The 22,500-nt window shown below is 44.1% G+C and overlaps 1 protein-coding gene across 2 annotated transcripts in view; it reads right to left on the bottom strand.

Annotated features, from left to right (window-relative positions):
* The window catches only part of LOC147014285 (CLIP-associating protein 1-like), a 236,650-nt gene that overhangs the window by 55,524 nt on the left and 158,626 nt on the right, over positions 1-22,500 (bottom strand). For both annotated transcript variants that reach the window (XM_085852150.1, XM_085852149.1), the window contains exons 24-28: positions 10,897-11,135; positions 7,898-7,961; positions 7,295-7,458; positions 5,642-5,720; positions 1,005-1,148 (exon numbers count right to left, since the gene is read on the bottom strand). In XM_085852150.1, the coding sequence (XP_085708276.1) occupies positions 1,005-1,148; positions 5,642-5,720; positions 7,295-7,458; positions 7,898-7,961; positions 10,897-11,135 (690 nt within the window). The remainder of the gene's footprint in view (positions 1-1,004; positions 1,149-5,641; positions 5,721-7,294; positions 7,459-7,897; positions 7,962-10,896; positions 11,136-22,500) is intronic.

The raw sequence follows: 22,500 nt of genomic DNA, 5'->3' as shown, positions 1-22,500 counted from the left end.
TACACATAGTTTGCAGCCAGCATCACATAATCTTTTAAGTGGTTGTATGAGTTTCCTGATGCCTTTGGAACAAAAGTTGTGTTGTGTTTGTGTCGTTGGTTGTTATCTCAAATTGTGGGCTTGTTCTCAAAAGTTTTTTTCTGAGGGCTCTTTTCAGGATCGTCACCAAACCCCGGACTGCCTCCAATTGTAGTTCGTTTGTGGTAATATTCCCGGAAATGGTTTTCAAAATCTCAGTGAGGTTCTTCTTTATTATTCCCGTTGCCCCATTATCAGTGGTGCAATTTTTACGCTCTTCAGCTTCCAAGATCTCTTGATCTCATTTTTGATGTCCTGGTATTTGGCCTTTTTTATTTCTGCATTATTTAAGCCAAAAGTAATGATATCTCAATCAGCAATGCTGTCTTTTCCTTTTGGTTCCCGAGAACAATGTCTGGTCACAAGGCTTTGTTTTCTATCTTCATACTCGATGGGATCATCAGGTCGTACGTGAGCATGACGTGCATATTTTCAATGATTGTCCTTGGTTTGTATTTCCATGAGTTTTCTGTAACTGGGATGTTGAAAATTTTTGCAGATTTGCCAATGAATCACTTTGCATACTTTGTTGTGCGGTTGTGTGTAATTTTGTTCTGATAATAGTTTTTTGCATCACGAAAGCAGGTGACTCGTACTTTCTGTTTCTGTCTTGCAGAACCTACACTTGTCCGTCTGGCTCAGTCCCACCATCTTTTTGAATCCATTGTGTTTATATGGGCACGCGCACACACATTTTGTCTTGTATTTCATTTCCATCTAACCTCTTTTGAACCTATCTATTGACCTTACTCGGTCTGTCTTAATAATTGCGTTTTATTATATTTTGATTTAAAGTTTTGACTTTAACTTTTTTCTTTTTTGGTTCACATATCATGATGAATGAAAATGTCCAAAGAAAAAATTCAATGGAAAAATCCCCCCCAAAAAACATGATGATAAACGAAGCAAAAGGTCACTTCTCATACCTTTCTCACATCGAAGCTCTTTGGCTCAGACGTCCACGTTATGATACGAGACATTGCCAGGCGAGCCTCACTGGAGTTAGCAAAGTCATTCGGCTTCATGCGTTTGGATAGCTTTTCAATGTAGCACAAAACTGCTACCTTCATCTGTAGCCAACACAAGCACAAGTCAACAATCAGGTCACATACTTTTCACAGTATCAAGAAACAACTGCACAATATGTGGGCATGTTTCATGACCTTATTTGTTTTCCTATTATTTTTATTGCATTATTACATTTTTGAAAGTTCAAAAAGAAGATGACATATCGGAGAGAAAATTTAGAACACAAAATATATGAGGCTTTCACAATAACGCATATTTTCTTTACTTTTTCACCAAAAATTGATGAAAGGTCATGAAAAATATTGCCAAAGGACACCCTCAGAAAAATTCGTCTCATGATGCCACAGATCCCAGGAGCTTTTCCGCGTTTCGACCAGTTCACCGCAGCCTGTGTTTCCACAAAAAGAAGTTGGATCACAGTTGATTGGAGGGTCAGCAATAGGGACAGTAACACACCTGACATTCAACTCAACAGCTGGTGGGTCAGCCTGGTACAGCCGCTCAAAGTAACCGGCCCAGCGGGCCTTCACTTCAATCTCCTATGTCAAGAGCCCCCCACCCTCTGCTCCAACTGCAGTACACCGAGGGATGGGCTTGGAGGAATGCAATGCACAAATTCCCCTGTAAGCAGGATGTGAATCACTTGACCACAGGTGATGCTCCACCCTCTCACAGATTCCTCGCACATAGGCCTCCTTGCCCACATCCAGTTTTATGCCTGAACAACTCAGCTCTGCCATTATGCCTGGCCCTGCGACTCTGGTCAATGATATCGAGTGTCCCTTGAGAGACAAAATTCTTCTTTGCTGAATGGTGGGTTCCAAGACATCCACCAGCAACATCAAGGACGGTAGCCTTGAAGGCACTGCACAACTCTTCCGGATTCCCCAAAGCACCCAGACTCCTCAAATTCCCACTCATCCTGTTCACAAACTCTTCAGCTACCCTCTCATCCCTGCAGCTCTGGATTATCCTCCAGTGACCATAAACAAGCACACGGTCAATCTCCTTTGCCACACCACCAGCGTTGGAATACCAAGTCCAGTGATGAGCCTGTGGCTGCTGAAACCATAAACCAGCCACTGTAAGTCCATGACTTCTTGCAAAGTCAAGGAACTTAGTGCTATTCAGGTTCACAGTTCCAGACACAAGGGGACCAACACAAGTCTCATAACCATCCCTATCAGTGTCAGTCGATGCATTGAAATCCCCCAAGACTAGAAGAGTATCTCACCTGGGGGCACTGATCAACCACAGATTTGAGCACAGCATAGAATGCGTCCTTCACGGTGAGATCACTCTCCACAGTGGGAGCATATCCAGAGACAAGGGAAACGATACCCATGGAGTGATGAATCCTTAGTCTCATAATACGCTTGTTTACCGGTGTTACCTCAATTAACATTGGAATCAGCTTGTTGGACACAGCTACAGCAACTCCTTGCGCATGATAACGATCAGAGTGACCAGACCAGTAGTATGTTTAATCACCTGCCATGATCTCACCACTATCCGGTCTACAAACCTCAGAGAGTGCTGCAATACCGATGTTCAAACACTGGAGCTCAGATGTTAACAGAGACAGGTAATTATCCTCTCTTAGAGATTGGACATTCCAGGCACCCACCCAAAGGGACCGCTTCAGTTTGACCCAAGGAGACCGGTCCGGTGGACGACACCTTAGAACCACTCTGCCACACACCACCGCAATTTGGCCAAGGAAATTTACCCCATGCTTTTCGTCCTATCATCAAGGAATGGAGGTCCCGAAGGCTTTGCCCCAATCCCATCATGCAGCGAACGACCCTGTGAAGGGCATCAGCACAGTCGGTACTCCCATGGAGGGAGTTTTCAGTTTTCTTTGCTTAGTTGTGTCGGTCATAATAATAATAATTGGATTTATATAATGCCTTTTTCATTTCAGAAGGTGTTGAAATAAAGAGAAAGTGAGAGGAAGAGAGAAAGGGGGTGGGAGATGGGGGGGTGGTGTGGGGAGGGAGGAGATGAAAGAGCAAATGCCTCAATTTAAATGCTGTGATGCACTCTGTGATGTGATTAAATCAAATGCTGTGATGCACTCAATCCACATTACACTTTTCAAAGAGAAATATCAACTGCATAGTCATTCCTGGCAGAACTGTCTGCAGAGATTCCTCCTCATCGTTTTAAAATCGCTTGGTTACCCCAACAACTTAAAATGGTCCTAGTCGAGAGCAAGCCCACATGGCCTCATTATCTCCTTGGTTAGCCAAAGCTCGTGGAATAACAAGGGCTTCGAAAGAGAAGGAATGATAAATGACAGTGTCTTGCTGTATCCATCCTTTTCAGCAATTTGCAGGTTATAGAGGAAGAACAAAAGAGATACCGGGAGAAGTGGCGTGCGCCTGTAATCCGGCTACCTGGAGGCTTGGGTTGGAGGATCGCTTGAGGATGGGAGCTCTGCACTGGGCCGTGCTATGAGAGGGTGGTGGGCAGCCCAGAATAATGGCGAAACCCAATCCTTATCCCTGTGTCATAAGAGGCGACCAGGGTTGTGTCAGGAAGGGCGTCTGGCGTAAAACCTGTGCCAAATCAGTATGTGGATCACAACGGATGATCCGCTGTGGCGACCCCAAACGGGAGCAGCCGAAAGAAGAAGAAGAGGAAGAAGAAAAGAGCTTCGAGACAACGACTGCTCTGCAGATGATGGTCTTGGTTTGCGAGCATAGTGATTCGATGAATCAATCAATCACTCTCCCCCTCCCCCCTCGCCATCCCCCAAAGAAGACTAAATCACCATTTCGTTTTCTTTTCTTCCTGCACTTGCAATTTCCATAATTTCCAAGCTGTATCTCGGAGCCGGCTGGGACTTTCAGAATGAAATTTTGCATCAATAATGTGAATAGTAAGTATGCGAGATTGACTTTTTTTGAGTTTGCCCTCATTTTTGTCATGACCCAATTAGACATTTTAAACCATAACACGACTAAAGTTTGTCTGATCAGAAGAACTAAACTGCCCTCTCGAGATTGCCGAGAGCAAGGCGCATTTAACCTTAATTTATATCATACCCCTCCGGGTTAAAAGTTAAGGCCAAATGGCGGTCTCAAAAAAAAAACGTGCTGTTTTTGTCATCGCTCAATTTGGCCAATGTGGAATCTGAAAGACCGCTTGGCCTTCCAAGATGTTCTTGCATCATAATAGTGGATCTGCACCAAAGTTGTGCACCTAATAAATGATTAGTGGCCTTGACCTGCTTTTTTGGATTGTGCCCTAATAAATAAAAAAACACCTTTTTTATCATAACTTGAATAATTTTCCTCTGTTTTTCATGATGTTGAGTTTTATGGATGGATTGTAGATGGGGACATAGTTCCTTAATTTACACTCTATTTCAAACTGTTGAAGGTCAAGGTCATATGTCAGTCTGAAAAGAATATGGCCATCATTGGATCGCAGGCCAACGGTAAGTTGTGGGTGATTTCCAAGGCTAAGCCTCCCCGGTTGGGGGGAGGCTTACCCTTGGTGATCTCTTTGTGATCGCAGATATCTCATTTGCTTTTCTTTCGTCCAATGCTGTTTGTTCAAAAATAAACTCTTCATCATGCAATGACATTACAATGGTGTTATGGATTTGCACCTCACATAGGCAAACAAACAGTTGTAAAAACTAATAAAAAAACAACTTTAAATTTTTTTTTTTAAAGGTCAAAAATTGAAAATGTTTTCTATCAAAGGAAGAACTGAATATTGATTCATCGAATAAATGTTTCTTTCAAAACAATGAGCAAGGTTTATCAAAATGACAGGAGTGTTTAAACAGATATGTCTGGCAGGAGCGTGAAGGAAAAGGCACAAGTGGAGGCAAAAATAAGTTCGCCTGAAGTTCCCTATAACCGTTTTGAGTGGCCATCCAGCAGAAGCTGGGTTGTGAATGCTGGAACAAGATGTGCAATGTAGGCTCCAAGTTGTTGTTTCCTTTGCTTTTTCATTTTAAATATTAAGCCACAAGTGGGATCCCTCTTTGGGATCATGTCAAACACTTGTCTATTAATCCAGTGGTTCCCAACCTTGATGCGTGTGCAAACACCTTCTGAACCGAATGCCCACAGATTTTGTAGATAACCATTTCCATCAATGCACACACATGTTATGTTGCAAGACTGATCTCTGGAAGTTGCACGGAGGGTTGATTGGCTTACTCTTGCAGATTGATCAGTTCACTTTTTTGGGTTGAATCAATCTTCCCAATCATAATTACATGTCTATCAGGACTATCATCGTTATATATGGCTGTCATAGTGACACATTTACGACAAAAATAGGGTGAACTACTGCCTTCTGTGAATGGTGGTTTGACGTGTGGCGAGCAGCAGTGCAAGACGTCATTTGGCGGTGCAGGAAGCCAATGTAACTTTTTTTGTTTAATCTGAACGACCTCCACCAATGGCTTCGCAGACCCCAAGGGATCCGCCGATCATGGATTGGGAACAACCATATTAATCAGTTGTCTTAATAAGTATTAAAAAGAAAACAATGACTGAATGAACTCGACCTTAAGGCTTGAACTTTGCGTTTGATCAACGATGAAACGCATGAGAATGCTGAATTGCTGTTCACATGGAAAAGATTCCCTATGGAAAAACCAACAAAGAAAACAAAACATTAGTGTGTGAACAAAAATGTAAATTTTTACATCAATACCAAGTGTTCCACAAAGGTTGCAAATCACATCAACGGAAATACAAATAAACCAATGTCACCCGCAAGGTGACCCGTATCTTGCCAAAAGGTGACCACGTGTGACTTCTTTAAGGTCACACTGAGGTGAACAGAGCTGCTATCCACCAGGAGTGACTCCTTGAGGAATATCTGCCTACGAGAGATTCCGATGAGAATCGTTCTTCAGAGTAACCATGAAAAATATGCTTTTGCCTCATAACGTCACCAAATGACGTCATAATGTCTCAAGCTTGACATATCTAGAAAGCACTCATCGAGGTGTTCAATTTGAGGTACTACACGATATGGTTCCTAAAACTTGAAAATTTGACCTTGGGGTCAAATATGTTTGACCTCAGGTGCTAACCATGAAGGTCAAGGCCAATCACCACCAAAAGTTAATCAGCTGAGCACCAGACCATGAACTATATTCCCATGAAGTTTGAAGACGATCCGATCAAAATTACTCAAAAAATAAGGGTTTCGTCGACTCCCCTGATTTGCGACAAAGTGACCTCTATAGGCCTCTGATATGCGAAGTTACAAAAATTTCCAATGATAACTGTGCTCTGCAGAATTTTTTATACGTGATTACAGACAAACAAACAAAAAAAAAAAACCATACAAGCTGACTAACATATCTTGCAAAAACTTTGTTTTGGCAAGATAATAAGATTCTCCGTGACCAACAGAAATTCCAATCGCACATGCTGTCATCACTGCTGCAGGAGAGTTGGGTTGTACTTCTGAAGAATTGCCTTACAAACGGATGCCAACGTGATGACAGAAAAAAACACTAGAACAGCATTCCTTAACCAACATGCCTCTGCCTACATTATTACATCATTATAATACTTGTACCAAGTTTGATGTAAATCCCTTCAGCTGTTCTTAAGTATCACATTTTTACCTGAAATGACCTCTGACCTCTTCATGTCAAAATATAATCAGTTCATCTTTCCATCATAATACATACTTGTATGAAGTTACGTCAAAATCTAATCACTGTTTCACAAGTTAGCATAGTAACAGAATTTTTACCTAACATGATCTATGTACGACCTTGGACGTCTCAACTCCAAAATATAATCAATTAATCTTTGCAACATTATACATACTTCTTCCAAGTTAGACCTAGGTCCCTTCAGTCGTTCATAAGTTATCGTGGTAACGAAAACCTATCACGGACGGATGGACGCTGCAAAAACATTATGCGTCCGGCGACTTAGTCAGCAGAGGCATAAAAACTTACAGCCGTGTTCGAACTACCTTATCAAGAACAAATGTGTGCACAAACAAAAATCATATATCTTGGTGTATTTGTATGTGGTAACACCGAAGTCCACTAGACATGGGGTTATCTGGACCAATATGCACCCAAATGTACAAAATCCTCACACAGGTATTGCCTGATGGATAGAGAATGCGATGTGTTACACCTGACAGTGATTACTCCAGAACAAGAAAATAGTTTGGTGCAACTTACCTGACCAGATCCAGAGCATTGTTGACCTTGGAATGCAGAGATACACGCAAGTCCGTGCCCATAAGCTTCAGCAATTGGGAGACTAGCATGAGGAGCCAATCGTGCAGTTCATCCTTGTACACCTGGATGAAATCCACCAATGTTTCCACCAAAAGGACAAACACCTGCACACAACAAAAATAAAAACATCAATGATAAATGGTGAAACCTTACATATTACAGTTGACTAGTGCCAATCCATATAGTATAGGACAAGGCTATTATACAAATTACATTTTCTTCCATGACTGCAAACAAACACAAACGCACACACACACACACACACACACACACACACACACACACACACACACACACACACACACACACACACACACACACACACACACACACACACACACACACACACACACACACACACACACACACACACACACACACAACTAATTAGCATAATAAAATGATGCAATAAGTAGGTGAATAAATAGGAAATGCACGTTTTGCAGAGTAATGAGTGGTTAAAAAAATTAAGTATTGAACACATCAATGTACAAATGCATACAATAAAAGCAAATCACAACTCGAACCCAAAGACTTTCCGACCTTGCTCTGAAGATCAGCAAGCATTCGGTTGAAAATCTCACAGAGCCTTTTGAGTTCCAACGAGCTAAAAACAACAACAAAGGACCAAGTTTTAAGAAATTCCTGATACGTTATTCAACACAAATCTTGAAGTCCTACAATCATGACACAGCTGAGGCTCATCTGTTTCATACAGTGCCAACAAATCGGGTTCTAAACAATTAAATCTCAAAAATGAATTACAATGGTCGAGAAAAGCAATGATTCACACAATGTATGGCATTGAGCTGACATCCCTTCTCCCAGCATTTGATGGATGTTAAAGATCCCACCGGCTTAATTGTGTGACTGCACTCTGGCCAAATCCCAAATTCCTGACACAAGAAAATTAAAAATATGACTGTGGGTTCTGAAGCTCACCTGGATCAGGAGAAACGGTCACTCAAACCCCCACAAACCCCCTCACACCCTGATTTTTAGCTCGCCTGTTCGAAGAACAGAGAGCTATGGCGATACCCCCGGCGTGAGCGTGAGCGTCAGCGTGAAAATGTTAAAGTTTTTGGTGCAAGTTATTTAGAAGCTTGCCATTCATTTAATGTGTACTAGGATGCTGATATTTGGCATGGAGGTTCCTTTGGGGTATATTACTGACTAGCCTAAACCCAGTCACAGACGGATTCCGTTCATTCAACCACCCTCACCAGCTCACACACACTCGAGGAACATGGACTGGACAGGGCATGCTTGCCCCCTCCTACTCATCCCTGGCCCCTGCCCCATTCCCCCCCGCCTCCCACCCCCCGCCTTCAATTTGCTTACTCCCGCCCAAAAATTTAATTACCCAGCCCCGCCACCGCCTCTTCACTCCCCGTCCCCGTCTCTTGATTCCCCGCCCCACTTGCCCCTGGGCCTCCGCCCCCTGTCCACCCCCTCACACTCAACCCCGCCTAATTCACCCCAGCCCCCGTCCACTCATCCCCCGCCCCATTTCCCCCCATCTCCCGCTTTCAATTTGCTTACCCCCACCCAAAAATTTGCTTACCTTGCCCCCACCTCTTCACTCCCCGCCCCCGTCTCTTCATCCCCCACCCCCGCCTCTTCACTCCTCGCCCCCGCCTCTTCACTCCCCCGCCTCGGTCTCTTCATCCCCCACCCCCGTCTCTTCACTCCTCGCCCCCGTCTCAACGAAAAGTGTTTATTCTGCTTCAGAGTTTAAAGTTGACTCTTGCCACTATGTGCTATGCACTCTTACAGGTACGAAGTCTCTTTCAGTCCAGGTCACAGTACCGAAAAAACGCAACGCGACCGCAAGGAGTAGCACAAAACTGGTCCTTCAGTATTAATATATAGAAGATACAATGTTTCTTGTTACATTTTTTGTGTCAAATTCACATTCTGAGGTAGTCAGCATGTGCAGAAGAGGGTTTTACATTGCAGACGCTATTTTCAAGGAGTGGAATTACACCTCTCAGCGGTAACGGTCTGTCGACGACAGACGCAATGACGTCAGCGAATGACCGATGATGTCATGACGTCCTGACACCTCTCAGCGGTGATGTCACACGTCGCCATGTAAACGAATGTAAAACGAAAAGTGTTTATTCTGCTTCAGAGTTGAAAGTTTGACTATTGCCACGATGTGCGATGCACTCTTACAGGTACGAAGTTTCTTTCAGTCCAGGTCACAGTACCGAGAAAAACGTGACGTGACCGTGAGGAGGAGCACAAAATTGGTCCTTCAGTATTAATATATAGATGTAATGAAGTTGAAATTAAAAAATAATTTCAATTTTTTTTTAATTTTTGACCTGTTTTGAACTTAACTTTTTTGTAGCACATCAACGTTAAAGTTTTTGGTGCAAGTTATTTAGAAGCTTGCCATTCATTTAATATGTGTACTAGGATGCTGATATTTGGCATGGAGGTTCCTTTGGGGTATACTATTTGTGTAGTGAAGTCGAAATTAACAAATGAATTAAAAATTTTTTAGCTCGCCTGTTCGAAGAACAGAGAGCGATTGCGATACCCCCGGCGTTAGCGTGAAAATGTTAAAGTTTTTTGTGCAAGTTATTTGCTTTCTCATGTTTTTATCTACCACACTATTTTTTACTGATTACAATATACAAATACATATATTGCTTTAAAATTATTTGGATCAGACTTCACTGCAATGCTTTATAAAAAGTATTGTTAGACTAGTCTTTTAAAAACGATAAATGTATAAACAGGCGAGCATTGGGTGGCTTTGACACCAACTCTCTGGTTTTGAATGCAGTGAACAAACCTTGGTACATCACCGGTGATGTACCAAAGTGTATCGACCACATAAAAATCTGCGCTCATTAAAAGGGGTCTTCGGGAAGTTTTTCACACCCCAAAATAGGTATTTGCTCTCTTCTCTGAGACTACACACACGACTTCGATGAAACGACCACAATCTTCATCACCTGTGATATAAAAAGCTTATAATCTGCATAAAACCTGCGCTCATCAAGGGGGTCTACCGGGGGGGGGGGGAGGGGATGGGTGAGGTATTTGCTGTCTCTTCCGAAACTAGACATGATTTCGATGAAACTTGAGCACAACATTCCTCACCCGTGATGTACCAAAGTGTATCAACCGCATCAAAATCAGTGCTCATTAAGGGTGTTTATCGGGGGGGGGGGGGGGGGTTCTGACTTCTCCTCCCCCCCCCCAAATAGATATTTGCTCTCCCCTCCAAGCTACACACGGAATTACAATAAAGCGACCACAACCTCCATCACCCTTGATGTACCAAAGTTTGTTCACGACATTAAAAAAAATTCAGAGTCCATGGGTGCCTGCAGGGGGTTTGAGGGACTGTTGCTCCTGATCCAGTTGAGCTTCAGGACAGATGGTCCTACTTTTGGTAATTCTCAACATCTGCAGCAAAATGTATTGTAAAACAGACCCTACAAATGTGTGAGAAACACAATTGTTATTATTAAGCATCATTAAAAAAGAAAGAGATATTGAAGGATGAACAAGCACAAACATACCCAAGCCGGTGTTGCCCTCGAAGGACATTGCGTAGGCCTAAAAGACCTTCTTTGCGCTCAGTCCAGCTGCTGCTGGCACACCGATTGAGCACTTCAGCCACGTTTTCTGCAGACCTCAAGTTTACTGCGGTGCTACGGCGTGAGCTGTATGAACGCTCGGAGCATATACTGGATGTCTCACTGTTTGCATCATCGTCTGAGTAAAGCCCAAAGTCAGTGCGACGCTGAATCGGCTTTCTCTACACGAACCATGCCAGTGAAAGGGAGAAAAAGCTTTAGGTGGATAGAAATGAAAAATAAATAAATACATTTTGCATGATTAAAGGTTCCACAATAAAATTAATAATCTGTAAAATGTTAACATCAACGACATTACATTGTGACTTTTTCTACACAAAGGTCGCCGATGTTTATGTAATATAATTCTTAAGTTATCTTCAATTCAGCATTTCCTTTCAGAGCTGTCAATGACTTCAAGCTCAGCCCTTGTTAAATTAATTATCCATTATTTCATTCAATACATTATGAGAGCTCAGAGGTAGTGTACTCGACTTTGGGCTGTCTCGCCTGAATTAAATTTACAACCTGCCTGTAAACTGTCATCTCGGTGCATCATAGATGTTATATTCTGTCAGTGAGTAAATGTCTTCTGGAGTGAATGTTAAGTCAGCCTTGGTCAGGATTAAAGATCACATGGTACTTTCAAAAGGCATAACTCAGTGTGACATACACGAAACAAATTCTAAATTTCTTCACCGTGCAATGGAAGAGCCACATGCTGAATTGTGACATCCATAGTTAATTACACATGGCCCTCCATATTCGTGAGGGCTACGTTCCTGGAAAAACCTCATGAATGCGGAATTCATGAGTACGGATACCTTGGTTTCATTGGAAAAAGGGGGTTCGGTTCCCGGGCCAGACTGAACAGAGGTGGGAAATGGTAAATGTTTAAGAACAATGATTAAAATAAATAAATGACAGTACAACAGTACAACATACAGAACAGTGTGGTTTTATTGACATTTGATGACAAGGATGATGATAATGATGATGATGTGATGTTGACGGTGGTCATGTTGGAGGGGAAGTCAGAAGGATGATTCATGCCCACTGTCGACACACTCACAACCGTAGCCAGCCTGTCTCACACATTCACTTTTTTGCATTTTATTCTGCCTCTTTCCAGCAGACTCACCCTCCCGACTCATCTTATGTTTGGAGGCCATGATTAACGGTAATTGCAAGTTCATGATAGCGAGTTGAGGCACAGTGAGGAATTTGTGGTTTGTGACTCAAATACAGTACTGCACAGTAAAAACATCTGCGCACCTGCCCCTCATATGTCCCCGGTGTTGGTGGTTGGGTGAGTGAAAGGCGACGCAGGGGTCGGGTGATAGGGGCTCACAAACTCATTAATACTTGAGGGTGATCTTGTCGCGAATGAGGAATCAGTATACATTTACCAATCTGTGAATACGTGGAACAGAACTCGTGAATGCAGAACTTGCGAATACAGAGGGTTTACTGTATCAACCACAGACAGGTTGTCTAAAATATGTTGTAAAATATTTTAAATGAAATTGGAAAGAATTATACTTTCTCAAAAGATTTGAAAATGTAAATCAACCAAACAAAGAAAGGAACCATTTACCTAATGAAACTGTGATGCATTACATTAGTAGTCTAGGGTAACACAATGACAAGAATTTATCCATGTCTGTTATTAGCTCGTCTCCGATCAAGTATCGTCTACGACAAAAAACCGTAGCGATGTTCTTTGGTCAGTCAGTCGGGCAATGGGTCCTTTGTCATTTTTAGCAACGTTGCGTAGCGAACGCTGGCTCTAAGAGAGCTCCGCATTGTTGTTCTTCTTCTGGTGAAGACAAAACCTTCCTGGGGGAGAGAATAGGGAGTGAAGCAGGCAGGGAGGCTACATGGAGGTACCTGATGCTCTGAGGCATCTGATGCCCAAAAGGTACCTGATGCCCTGGAGGCACCCGATGCCCTGGGGCAAGCCGATGCCCTGGGGCCACCCGATGCCCTGGGGCCACCTGATGCCCTGGAGGCACTCAATGCCCTGGAAGCTAGTAGCATAGCAAGGAGATTGACTGGTGGAATGACGTGGTTCTTGGACAGATTTGGCCTTGTTTTTTCTTTCCCTACTCCTCCGAGGTGGTTCAATGGATCGTTTTGAAACTCAGCATGATGATTCATGACGTTGATGCGCAAAATCAAATGGAGCCCTTCTATTTAATTTCCATCTATGTGGTGAGATAATTAACGAATCACCTCAAAATGTAATCTTTCTTTGCACGTCCATCACATGTCTGATGCCATGATGCCATCTGCCATCTCACGAGAAGTTTCTTTGTTGTTGGTTTACGAAAAAGTATTTTCACAAAAAAAATAAGTGACCACTAAATTCGTGTATGCCTGTATGCCTGTATGCCTGTATGCCTGTATGCCTGTATGCCTGTATGCCTGTATGTCTGTATGTCTGTATGTCTGTATGTCTGTATGTCTGTATGTCTGTATGTCTGTATGTCTGTATGTATGTCTGTATGTATGTCTGTATGTATGTCTGTATGTCTATGTATGTCTGTATGTATGTCTGTATGTATGTCTGTATGTCTGTATGTATGTCTGTATGTCTGTATGTATGTCTGTATGTCTGTATGTCTGTATGTCTGTTCCGAGCATAGCTCCGTGGGTTTTGATCCGATCCTGACAAAATTTTGGTGGGAGGTTTATATCATGATCTTCTTCTTCTTCTTTCGGCTGCTCCCGTTAGGGGTCGCCAGAGCGGATCATCCATTTGATCCGCATAATGATTTGGCAGAGGTTTTACGCCGGATGCCCTTCCTGACGCAACCCTGGTCGCCTCTTACGACACAGGGATACTCTGGTCGCCTCTTACGACACAGGGTTTATATCATGATAAAGTTGTGTTTTCCTGAAAATGGGCGTGGTGTGCCCATTATGGGCAGAGCCACGCCCAAAAAACGTGTTTTTAGGGGGTAGCCGATTTCAATTTGCATTTTCTCCTTGGGGGGTTGTCGAATCTGGCAGGGTTTTTTTTTTTGTATACATTGTCGAGGCTCATATGAGAGCCAACACACAACTCACAGCAAGGGGGCATGAGACAAGAGGGGCGGGAGTGGAAGGGACAAAACAGTGGGGAACAGACACATTAGGTGAACTGTGGTAGGGAGAGGGATGGGGATGGGACGGGGAACATGGCGAAGAGAAGATGGACATTACAGGGACTTTCAGGAAGGAAAGCAGGGGAATTGAAGGAAGTGGGGCTTGCGTGGATTATCGAGGGTAGAAAAGATCGAGGATTTGGATGGGGGAAGATAAGAGGTGGTGGTGAACAGCTGTTTTGAAAGCCTGGAGGGAAGAATGGGAAAGAATAGAGTGAGGAAGTTTATTCCAAAGGCGGGAAAAAAAGAGGAATGAAAGAGTGAAGATGAGCAGTGATTCGTGATTTTGGTAGTTTTACCAGAAGGGGGTTGTTGGCGGACCTTGAGCACCCTGTGGAAATGTGGTGGGGACAAATCGCAGAGAGAGCAGGGGGGGTAAGGCTGGGGAGGAGTCGGTAGAAGACACAAAGACCACCGACCAACCTGTGGTGATTGAGTGAGAGACCCAAAGACTCAGCTTCATTGCGGGAGATGCCGATGATCTTAAATGCCCTGGTTTCGACAGCGTGAAGCCGAGAAAGGTGGGAGGCAGGAGCACCAGCCCAGAGGGGAGAGCAGTACTCCATCAGGCTACGGACATAAGCTTTGTAAGTGGTCAGGAGCTCAAGAGGGCCGAGGAAGGACTTTGCACGACGGAGGATTCCCAGTCGGTGACTGGCTTTTGAGGCGAGGTTGGAAATGTGACTTTCCCAGGAAAGGTCATGGCAGATAGTGAGACCCAGAAGCTTGAAAGAAAAGACTTCTTCCAGAGGATTGTTGAGAAAGTGGATGGGGGGGTTTTCTAAATGGTCCTTTCGAAGAGACATAGTGAGAGTGTGAGATTTGTCTGGATTGAAAGACATGTTCCACGTGTTGGACCAGTTTGTGATTTTATCCAGATCTGCAGTGAGCGAAGAAGCTGCTGCTTGCCGGTCTGAGGGATGACAGATGGTACGGCAGAGGGTGGAGTCGTCAGCAAAGAGAAATAGAGGATTTTCCAGAGAGTCGGAGAGATCATTGATGAAAACCAGAAAAAGAACAGGGCCCAGAACGCTACCTTGAGGAACTCCAGCCTGCACATGAAGAGGGGATGAAAGAACTCCATTTAGGGCCACACGTTTACTGCGACAGGAGAGGAAGTCTGCGAGCCATGAGTGGAGATGGCCTTGAATACCATGGGAAGAGAGTTTGGTGAGTAGTGCAGGGTGCCAGACTGTGTCAAAAGCACGTGATATGTCCAGGGATACGGCTAGGATTTCCTGTCTGGCATTGAGGACCTCCATCCATTGATGGGAGAGCAGAAGCAGCATATCCAGGGTAGAGTGACCTGGTCTGAAACCAAATTGATGATTGGAAATCAAGCTATTGGAGAAGAGGAAGGATTTCATGTCTGAAGCAATGATGGATTCCATAACCTTGCTGATGATTGGGAGAAGGCTGATTGGACTGGTTACAGGGATCTGTTTTTGCACCTTTTTTATGCAGGGCAGTGATGTTAGCAGATTTCCAAGCAGATGGCAGATGACCTTGGGCAAATGAGAGGGTGAATAGAACAGAGAGAGGGTGAGCAAGAGCAGAAGAGCAGGCTTTGAGGACACCTGGGCTGATGCCGTCTGGACCGGTTGCAGAATCTGACTCGAGGTTTGAAAGCAAGCTCTCCACCTTATCAGGAGAAAAGGATACAGAGTCCAGGGACAGTTGGGTGCGACTGGGTAAAGTGGGTAGAGAAAGTGATGGGTTTAGGACACAAGATTTCGCTGCAAACACCGAGTTTAGACATTCAGCTTTATCACGTGTGGTATCAGCAGTGCGGCCATTTGAGGTAAGGGAGGGGATGGAGGGGGAACATACACCAGAAACAGATTTGATTAAACGCCACCAGGATTTTGAGGAGGGAGAGAAGTTTGAGAGTTCAGACTTGAGATGAGAAAGATGTTGTTTTCTGGCTCTCCTGAGGGTAGATACACACTTGTTCCGAGCTTTGTGGAAAGAACTGAGATTGCCCTCAGTTGGGTTTGCTTTCCATGAGGGAAAGGCAAGTTGTTTCAGGACAACTGCCTCACCACAAGCTTCAGTAAACCAAGGGCGGGAGGAAGGGTAGGACAACTGAAGAAGAGAGGGGATATATCTGTGCATGAGGGAGAGCAAGTTTCTTTGAAAGAATTCCCAGGATGAGTTGATGTTTGAGAAAGTAGTGATAGGAGACCAGTCTGTAAGTTTGATGGCTGCTCGGAGACCCTGCCAGTCGGCTTGAGTGAAATGCCAGACTCGACGGCGGTGAGGTCCAGTCCATTGGGACCATACTCTGTACAGAGCGTTGGTGCTGCCGAAGCAGTCTCCTTGGCTATTGGGCACAATCCTGGACAGGTCGCCACTCTGACACAGGATACTTGAATGACTCGGTCATCCCAGCAAGCTGGTACTCATTTTGCCGACCACGGAAGGATGGCAGGCTGAGTCAACCCCCTGGTGAATTAATTCAGCGGGCAACGAGGCTTGAACTCAGGACCCTCGGATCCCAAGCCGCCGCGGTGAGGTGGTTCTCTGATAACAGCCAGAGAGATGTCCACTTTGACAAGGACGTGGTCAGAAGAACCGATTGGAGCGAAGGAAGAGCAGCAGATATTGTCAGGGAAATTTGTCAAAATCAGATCCAGAAGAGATGAAGTACCATTCGTTGAGATCCGGGTCGGGAAGTTGACCGATTGAGTCAGTCCTAATGAGTCGCAGAAAGCTTTTGCTGAGGTGCCTTGACAGTTGAGAGAGGTACCCACACCTAGCCAACTGGCGTGATGACAATTGAAGTCACCACATAAGAGGAAGAGAGAGTTTGGATGAGAAGATAGAAGATGGTCCATGTTTTCGGATAGTGAGGTGTAGATGGAGTCATCACTGTTCGGTGGACGGTACAGTACACATATAAACATGAGGTGGGAGTGGAGGGGAAGCCGAAGCCAGAGGTATTCCTGGGGGTGTGGGGGAGTGAGAGCAGTGCATGGAGAGTGAGGAATAGAGTCTTTGATGAAGAGAGCAACACCTCCACCAGGACGAGGCTCAGGTATGTCATACCGTAAGAGGGAGTAACCGGGGAGAGATACTTGGGAGTCAGACACGTCTTGGGAGAGGAAAGTTTCTGTTAGGCAGATAATGTCTGGCTTGTCAGTGGTAACCTGTATGGAAAGATCTGAAAGGTTTGAGCGAAGGCCCCAGATATTTGAGGTCCACACTTTTAATGAAGAGGTAGGGGTGGATAGAAGGTGGAGGGGGAGGGTAGGACAAGGGACGAGGGGGGGGAGGTAAGGAGGGTTGTTGAAAGAGTGTGGGGTATTGCAGAATCGCGAGGGGAGGGGGCCGAATGAGGAGGAGAAAAGGCTCTGTGGTGCTGGGGGAGAGGGGGGGACAAGAGATAAGGAAGAAGGCAGTTGAGGATTTGAGGAGGTGGAGTGAAGAGATGGAGGTGAGAGGGCAGTGGAGGGAGGCAGCTTGGTGGATGAGAGGGGGGGCAACTTTGAGAAGGATGAGTGAGGGGGATGAAAGGTGGGAGAAAGGTGAGGGGGGAATTTTTGAGAGAGGTGAGAGGGAGGCTTGGAGGGAGAAGAGTGGGATGGTTGCTTTGAGAGTGAGAGTGAGGGGTGAGGGGGGTGAGTTGGCACTGAAGTTGGAAAAAAAGAATGGTTGATGGAAAGCGAACATCCATGGCAAACTGTGGTTTTTAAAAGTTTTAGGTCAGAGACGCGATTTAACACAATTCTTGATGGATGCAATGAAGGCGAATTCAGAGAATGGAGAGAAGAAGCGCTGTAATAGTTGGATTTTTTAGGCAAGGAATGAAGGAGAGCGCGAAATGAGAGCAGTCTGTTAAAATAGCAGAGTCGTGCATTATGAAACAGTAAAGAGTACCACATGTGTGAGAGAGGAAGATGAAGCATTATAAGATCGTTTTTGTTAATATTAATGTTTGAGAGAGTTCAACAGATTAGGTCATGGAAGTGTAGGAAAAAAAAAAAATCGAGGAAGAAGACGAGGAGGAAGTTAAGAGGAAGAAGAAGCAGAATCGGGAGAACGTGAGCGTGTTGTTGTTGTTGTTGGGTATTTTTTTTTTTGAGATAAGAAAGATTAGTTGGGAGAATGGTGGATGTTTGGAAAGTGGGGAGGATGAAAATTGAAGGTAAGGCCAAAAAAAAAAAAATGTTGCATTGGCGTAACCCGCCCGACCCTAAAAATTTCGCCGACCCTACGTTTTTTTTTGTTTTTTTGCTATCGAAAAATTTTGCGGACCCTATTTTATTGCTATTTTTGTTGTTTTGCTATCGTTTTCAAGTATCTTGTTGATTGCGATCGCGATCGCAAAAACCCGGAAGTGTTTCGGACAGAACCCACCGACAAAAAGGGTGGTACTCGAGCCGGGGGAGATTTTGGGAGGGATTTATTCTGAAAAAAAAAAAAAAAAAAAGATCCCGACCGACCTACACTATTTTTCAGTGACCCGTTACGCCAATGCAACATTTTTTTTTGGCCTAATGGGGAGGATAGAAATTGAAGGTAATGGGGAGAGAAAAATAAATAAATAAATAAAACGATCGAACACCGAGTGGAACCGGTCGGCCTCAAGCCTAGGCCAAGGCCTATGCCTCAAACACCAGGTAAGAACGTCGACAAAAATACTCACAAAATAGCACGATTTTTGAAACAAAACCGAACTAGGAACACACAGTAACATGTTGGTGAGAAAATTAAACAGTTAAAACGGGACAAATAACGACCGGAAACTTAACTTTGAGAACGTCAGCAGGGAGCCCGGAAGGAGAGAGGCATGATCCTTCGCTCACTGCAGGGTTTCGGTATTTGGTTAGCCCAATGGCACCTGCATATCCCCACAGAGCTTGATTTTTCATTTTCGTCCCAAGGTCAAGGTCACAAGGTCACGAACTTAGAAAATTGCGATTTTGACATAAAAATCCATCTTCTCTGAGGGATTTGTCGAATATGGCAGTGGTTTCGGTATTTGGTTAGCCCAATGGCACCTGCATAGCCCCACGGAGCTCGATTTTTCATTTTCGTTCCAAGGTCAAGGTGACAAGGTCACGAACTTAGAAAATTTCCACATAAAAATCATACGACCGCCCAAACTTTGAGAGCGAGGATGACTGTTTTTTATGCATAATCTTGAGGTCATTCCCCACCTAAAGTCTTGAAACCATTTTGCTCTATCTCGAACACCTTGCCCGTGGCACCCCCTTCAAGTTTGTTTTTATGCTGATTTCATCAAAATATGGATAATCCGATGAGTGTGAAATGCCATAGAGCCTATATGACGTTATGCTGTTCCTGGAATGTTCCAGAGGAAATTTTGCACCAAAGGTCATAATCCTTGACCTTTGACCTTTAAAGGTCAAATTTTCAAAGTTGTGAGAATCGAACCGGGTTTTCGACCTACTTCGACGAACTAACTCCAATAAGCTATAGTACGTATCCTGTTTCCTTATTTTAATGTCCACAACATTGTTTTGGGACCTTTAAAGGTTATGCAAAGGTCAAATTTTTTAAGTTGTTGAACGAAACCGGGTTTTCAACATTTTGCAGGTAATAACCTGTCACTCGTACCACATCATGTTGATCATTTTTATAACTTGAGCAAACATTATCACATTGTCTCATCCTTGACTTCTGAACGATCTACATCGTCAAAATACCGCTCAAGAACCATCGTCGTCTGCAGACGTGTTTAATTTAAAACCTCTCAATTTTCCTTGCCATAGGAGCGGAAATTGCATTTGGGTCAGTTTGTCTGTCTGCACAGAACGTGAGTAGGTGTATTAATTAGATACTATTGAAAAGCTTAATACTGAATACCCAGAAGTCCCTTAAACCCTGAAGACCCTCAAGAGAACCTGAAGGGGAACCTAAACGCAATTCTTTTTCTTTCTGAAAACCACTGAAAATCAACTAGGTCTAATTTGAAGGGAAAATTTTTTGAAACTTTTTTGACAAACACAAAGTGCCAAAAAAACCCCTAAAGTGTCGATTTTCGATTTCCGCCAGTGACGTGACACCTTGAATACACCTCAATCCAAATTGTGGCTTACATAGAAAAACAGTGTATTTCGAGCTTGGATTCCACCGTCATTAGCAACTCTAAAGGTTCTCAGTATGTTGAAACTGATCAATGGGATTTCGAAGAAACCATTGGAGACAAAATAATGATGGAAACGCTTTCGGGGGAATTATGGAGCCTTATGCGAGCGATTTAGATGAAGATGGTGACAATGGAGGTGTTAGTGAAGATGAAAATGCCAGTTGCATGCTCACTACAGATTGGTACGTTTTATTTTTCCATTCAATTAACGTTTTATAAGGGATTTTGTATCAACTGATAAATCAGTTATATTACTCCGGCACAGACACAGCAAGGACAGGACATGGACAATGCATGGAAAAACTCAAACAAAATGGCCGACAAATGCTTTGTTCCACTGTCACAGGCTGACCTGGTGTCGTGGACGTTACGGGATCGTTCCATTTCATACTTTCTTGGGATGTCATTTGTGTCTGCAGTCGTGCCGTGTCAATGTCCTGCCTCGTGGAGGAGGGAGTGGTTGGGGGTTGGGGATTTGAGGTGGTTGTGCATATTATGGGGGGATGGTGGAGGGGGTGGTGTGGTGGTTGATTGTGGGGGATAGTGGAGGGGAGTGTGGGATGGTGGTGGGTATTGTAGGGGGTGGCAGGATGGTGGAGGGGTGTGGGGTGGTGTTGGGCATCGTAGGGGTGATGGTTGATGGGGGTTGTGGAGGAAAGAGGTGGAGAGGATGGTGGTGGGTATTGTGGGGATGAAGGTTGACTGGGGGATAGTTGATGGGGGGATGTGGGGGTGTGGAGTGGTGGTGGGTATTGTTCGGGTGAATGTGGGGGGTTTGGGATGGTGTTGGGTATTGTGGGGTGATGGTTGATAGGGGATGGTGGTGTAGGATGGTGTTGGATATTGTGAGGTGATGGTTGATGGGGGATTGTTGGAGTGGGAGGAATGTGGAGGTGGCGCTCAAATTGCCCATGTGCATGTACTGGTAGCTGGTAGAGATGGTGTTACCGTTTCAAACGACGGCTGTTTCTGCCGCTTGATCAAGGCGATGGTATCCTCACTCAATTACGGTGGATAACCACAAAATCTAGCCATTTCTGTTGTTTCATAACAGTGCTCTGTAAAATGTTCCGCGCACAAAAGTGAACATTTTGTATGCCAGATCCACACTCGGGTATGTCGGACAAACCTTGTCTAATCTTTGGCAAATTTAGGGTCTTTCGGCCATTGGTGTAGCATGAAACCATCTCGGTTTGTATTATTGCAACCACCAAGGACGCATCGACTCGGTTTATTTGTGGAATATCAAAAATTATTAACCATTTGAGATAAATCGTACCACGATGCAACCAAGAGACAGTACAAATCTGGTCGACTTCCTAGTGTAACGTCAGAGCTAAGCGTAAAGAAGAATATTTCAACTTTTAATCGCAAAATTACCTACTTCATAAATCAGAAATCGGCCCCATAAAAACCCCAAGAACCCTTAAGAACCCAATGATCTTCTTTATCACCTAACGCAGCCCGACTATGACCGCCCTCCATCAGGAGACAAGCATTTGTCCTACTTGGGACTTTTCATTTTATAAAATGTCGTTAGTGGAGACGACAGTCTTCCCTCCCACCATCTTAGCCGCACAGCACATTATACAAATAGATGGGCCCTTATTGCATGACCATAACTCAAAGGTTAATGCAACAAACAACACCGTGCCACAGCCATTGGTTACAGATTGTACAGCATTTAAGGCTGAAATAACGATGAGGATTTTTCACCTTGAAGTTAATAGAAAAGCCTTGATAAATTTTGATATTTCTGGCATCATGTGCATTCAGCCATGATAGTAGGAAATGCAAACGAAAAGTGAAAAAGAGAGACACACATTTCCTGCAAAGTTTGAACATGACAAACTTCTTCTTCTTCTTCTTCTTCTTCTTCTTCTATAAAAGCCATAATTATTCCCACATTCTTGTGGGGTTGGCCAGGGAAAGCTTAGCCCAAGTCTTTCACGAACTGGCTGGCCAGGCCTGATGTCCAACTAAGGTTAGGAATTTGCAATTTGTTTATGATGTCGGCGATAGCTCACCTATTCTTCGTGAAGGACACCATGGGATATTTAACATCAACGAACCAATGCCGGTAAACGGGACGCCCAGTTTAAGGTCCATCCGAGGGACGGCGCACACAAATTGATGAATTACCCTGCCTGTCAAACTCCTGGGTGACAGTTTATAGCAGGGTCAGGATTCAAACCTGGTAAGACAACTTAGAGGCAAGTGTGTGCATAACTCTAAGTTGTTCTGCCAGACCAAATGTTTGTACATGAGAATTCATGTAATATA

The sequence above is a fragment of the Eptatretus burgeri genome, chromosome 13, assembly GCF_056783735.1.
Source record: "Eptatretus burgeri isolate ZD-2024b chromosome 13, Ebu_testis_v1, whole genome shotgun sequence".
Classification (NCBI taxonomy): Eukaryota; Metazoa; Chordata; class Myxini; order Myxiniformes; family Myxinidae; genus Eptatretus; species Eptatretus burgeri.
This window is presented reverse-complemented; position numbering and strand designations above follow the sequence as displayed.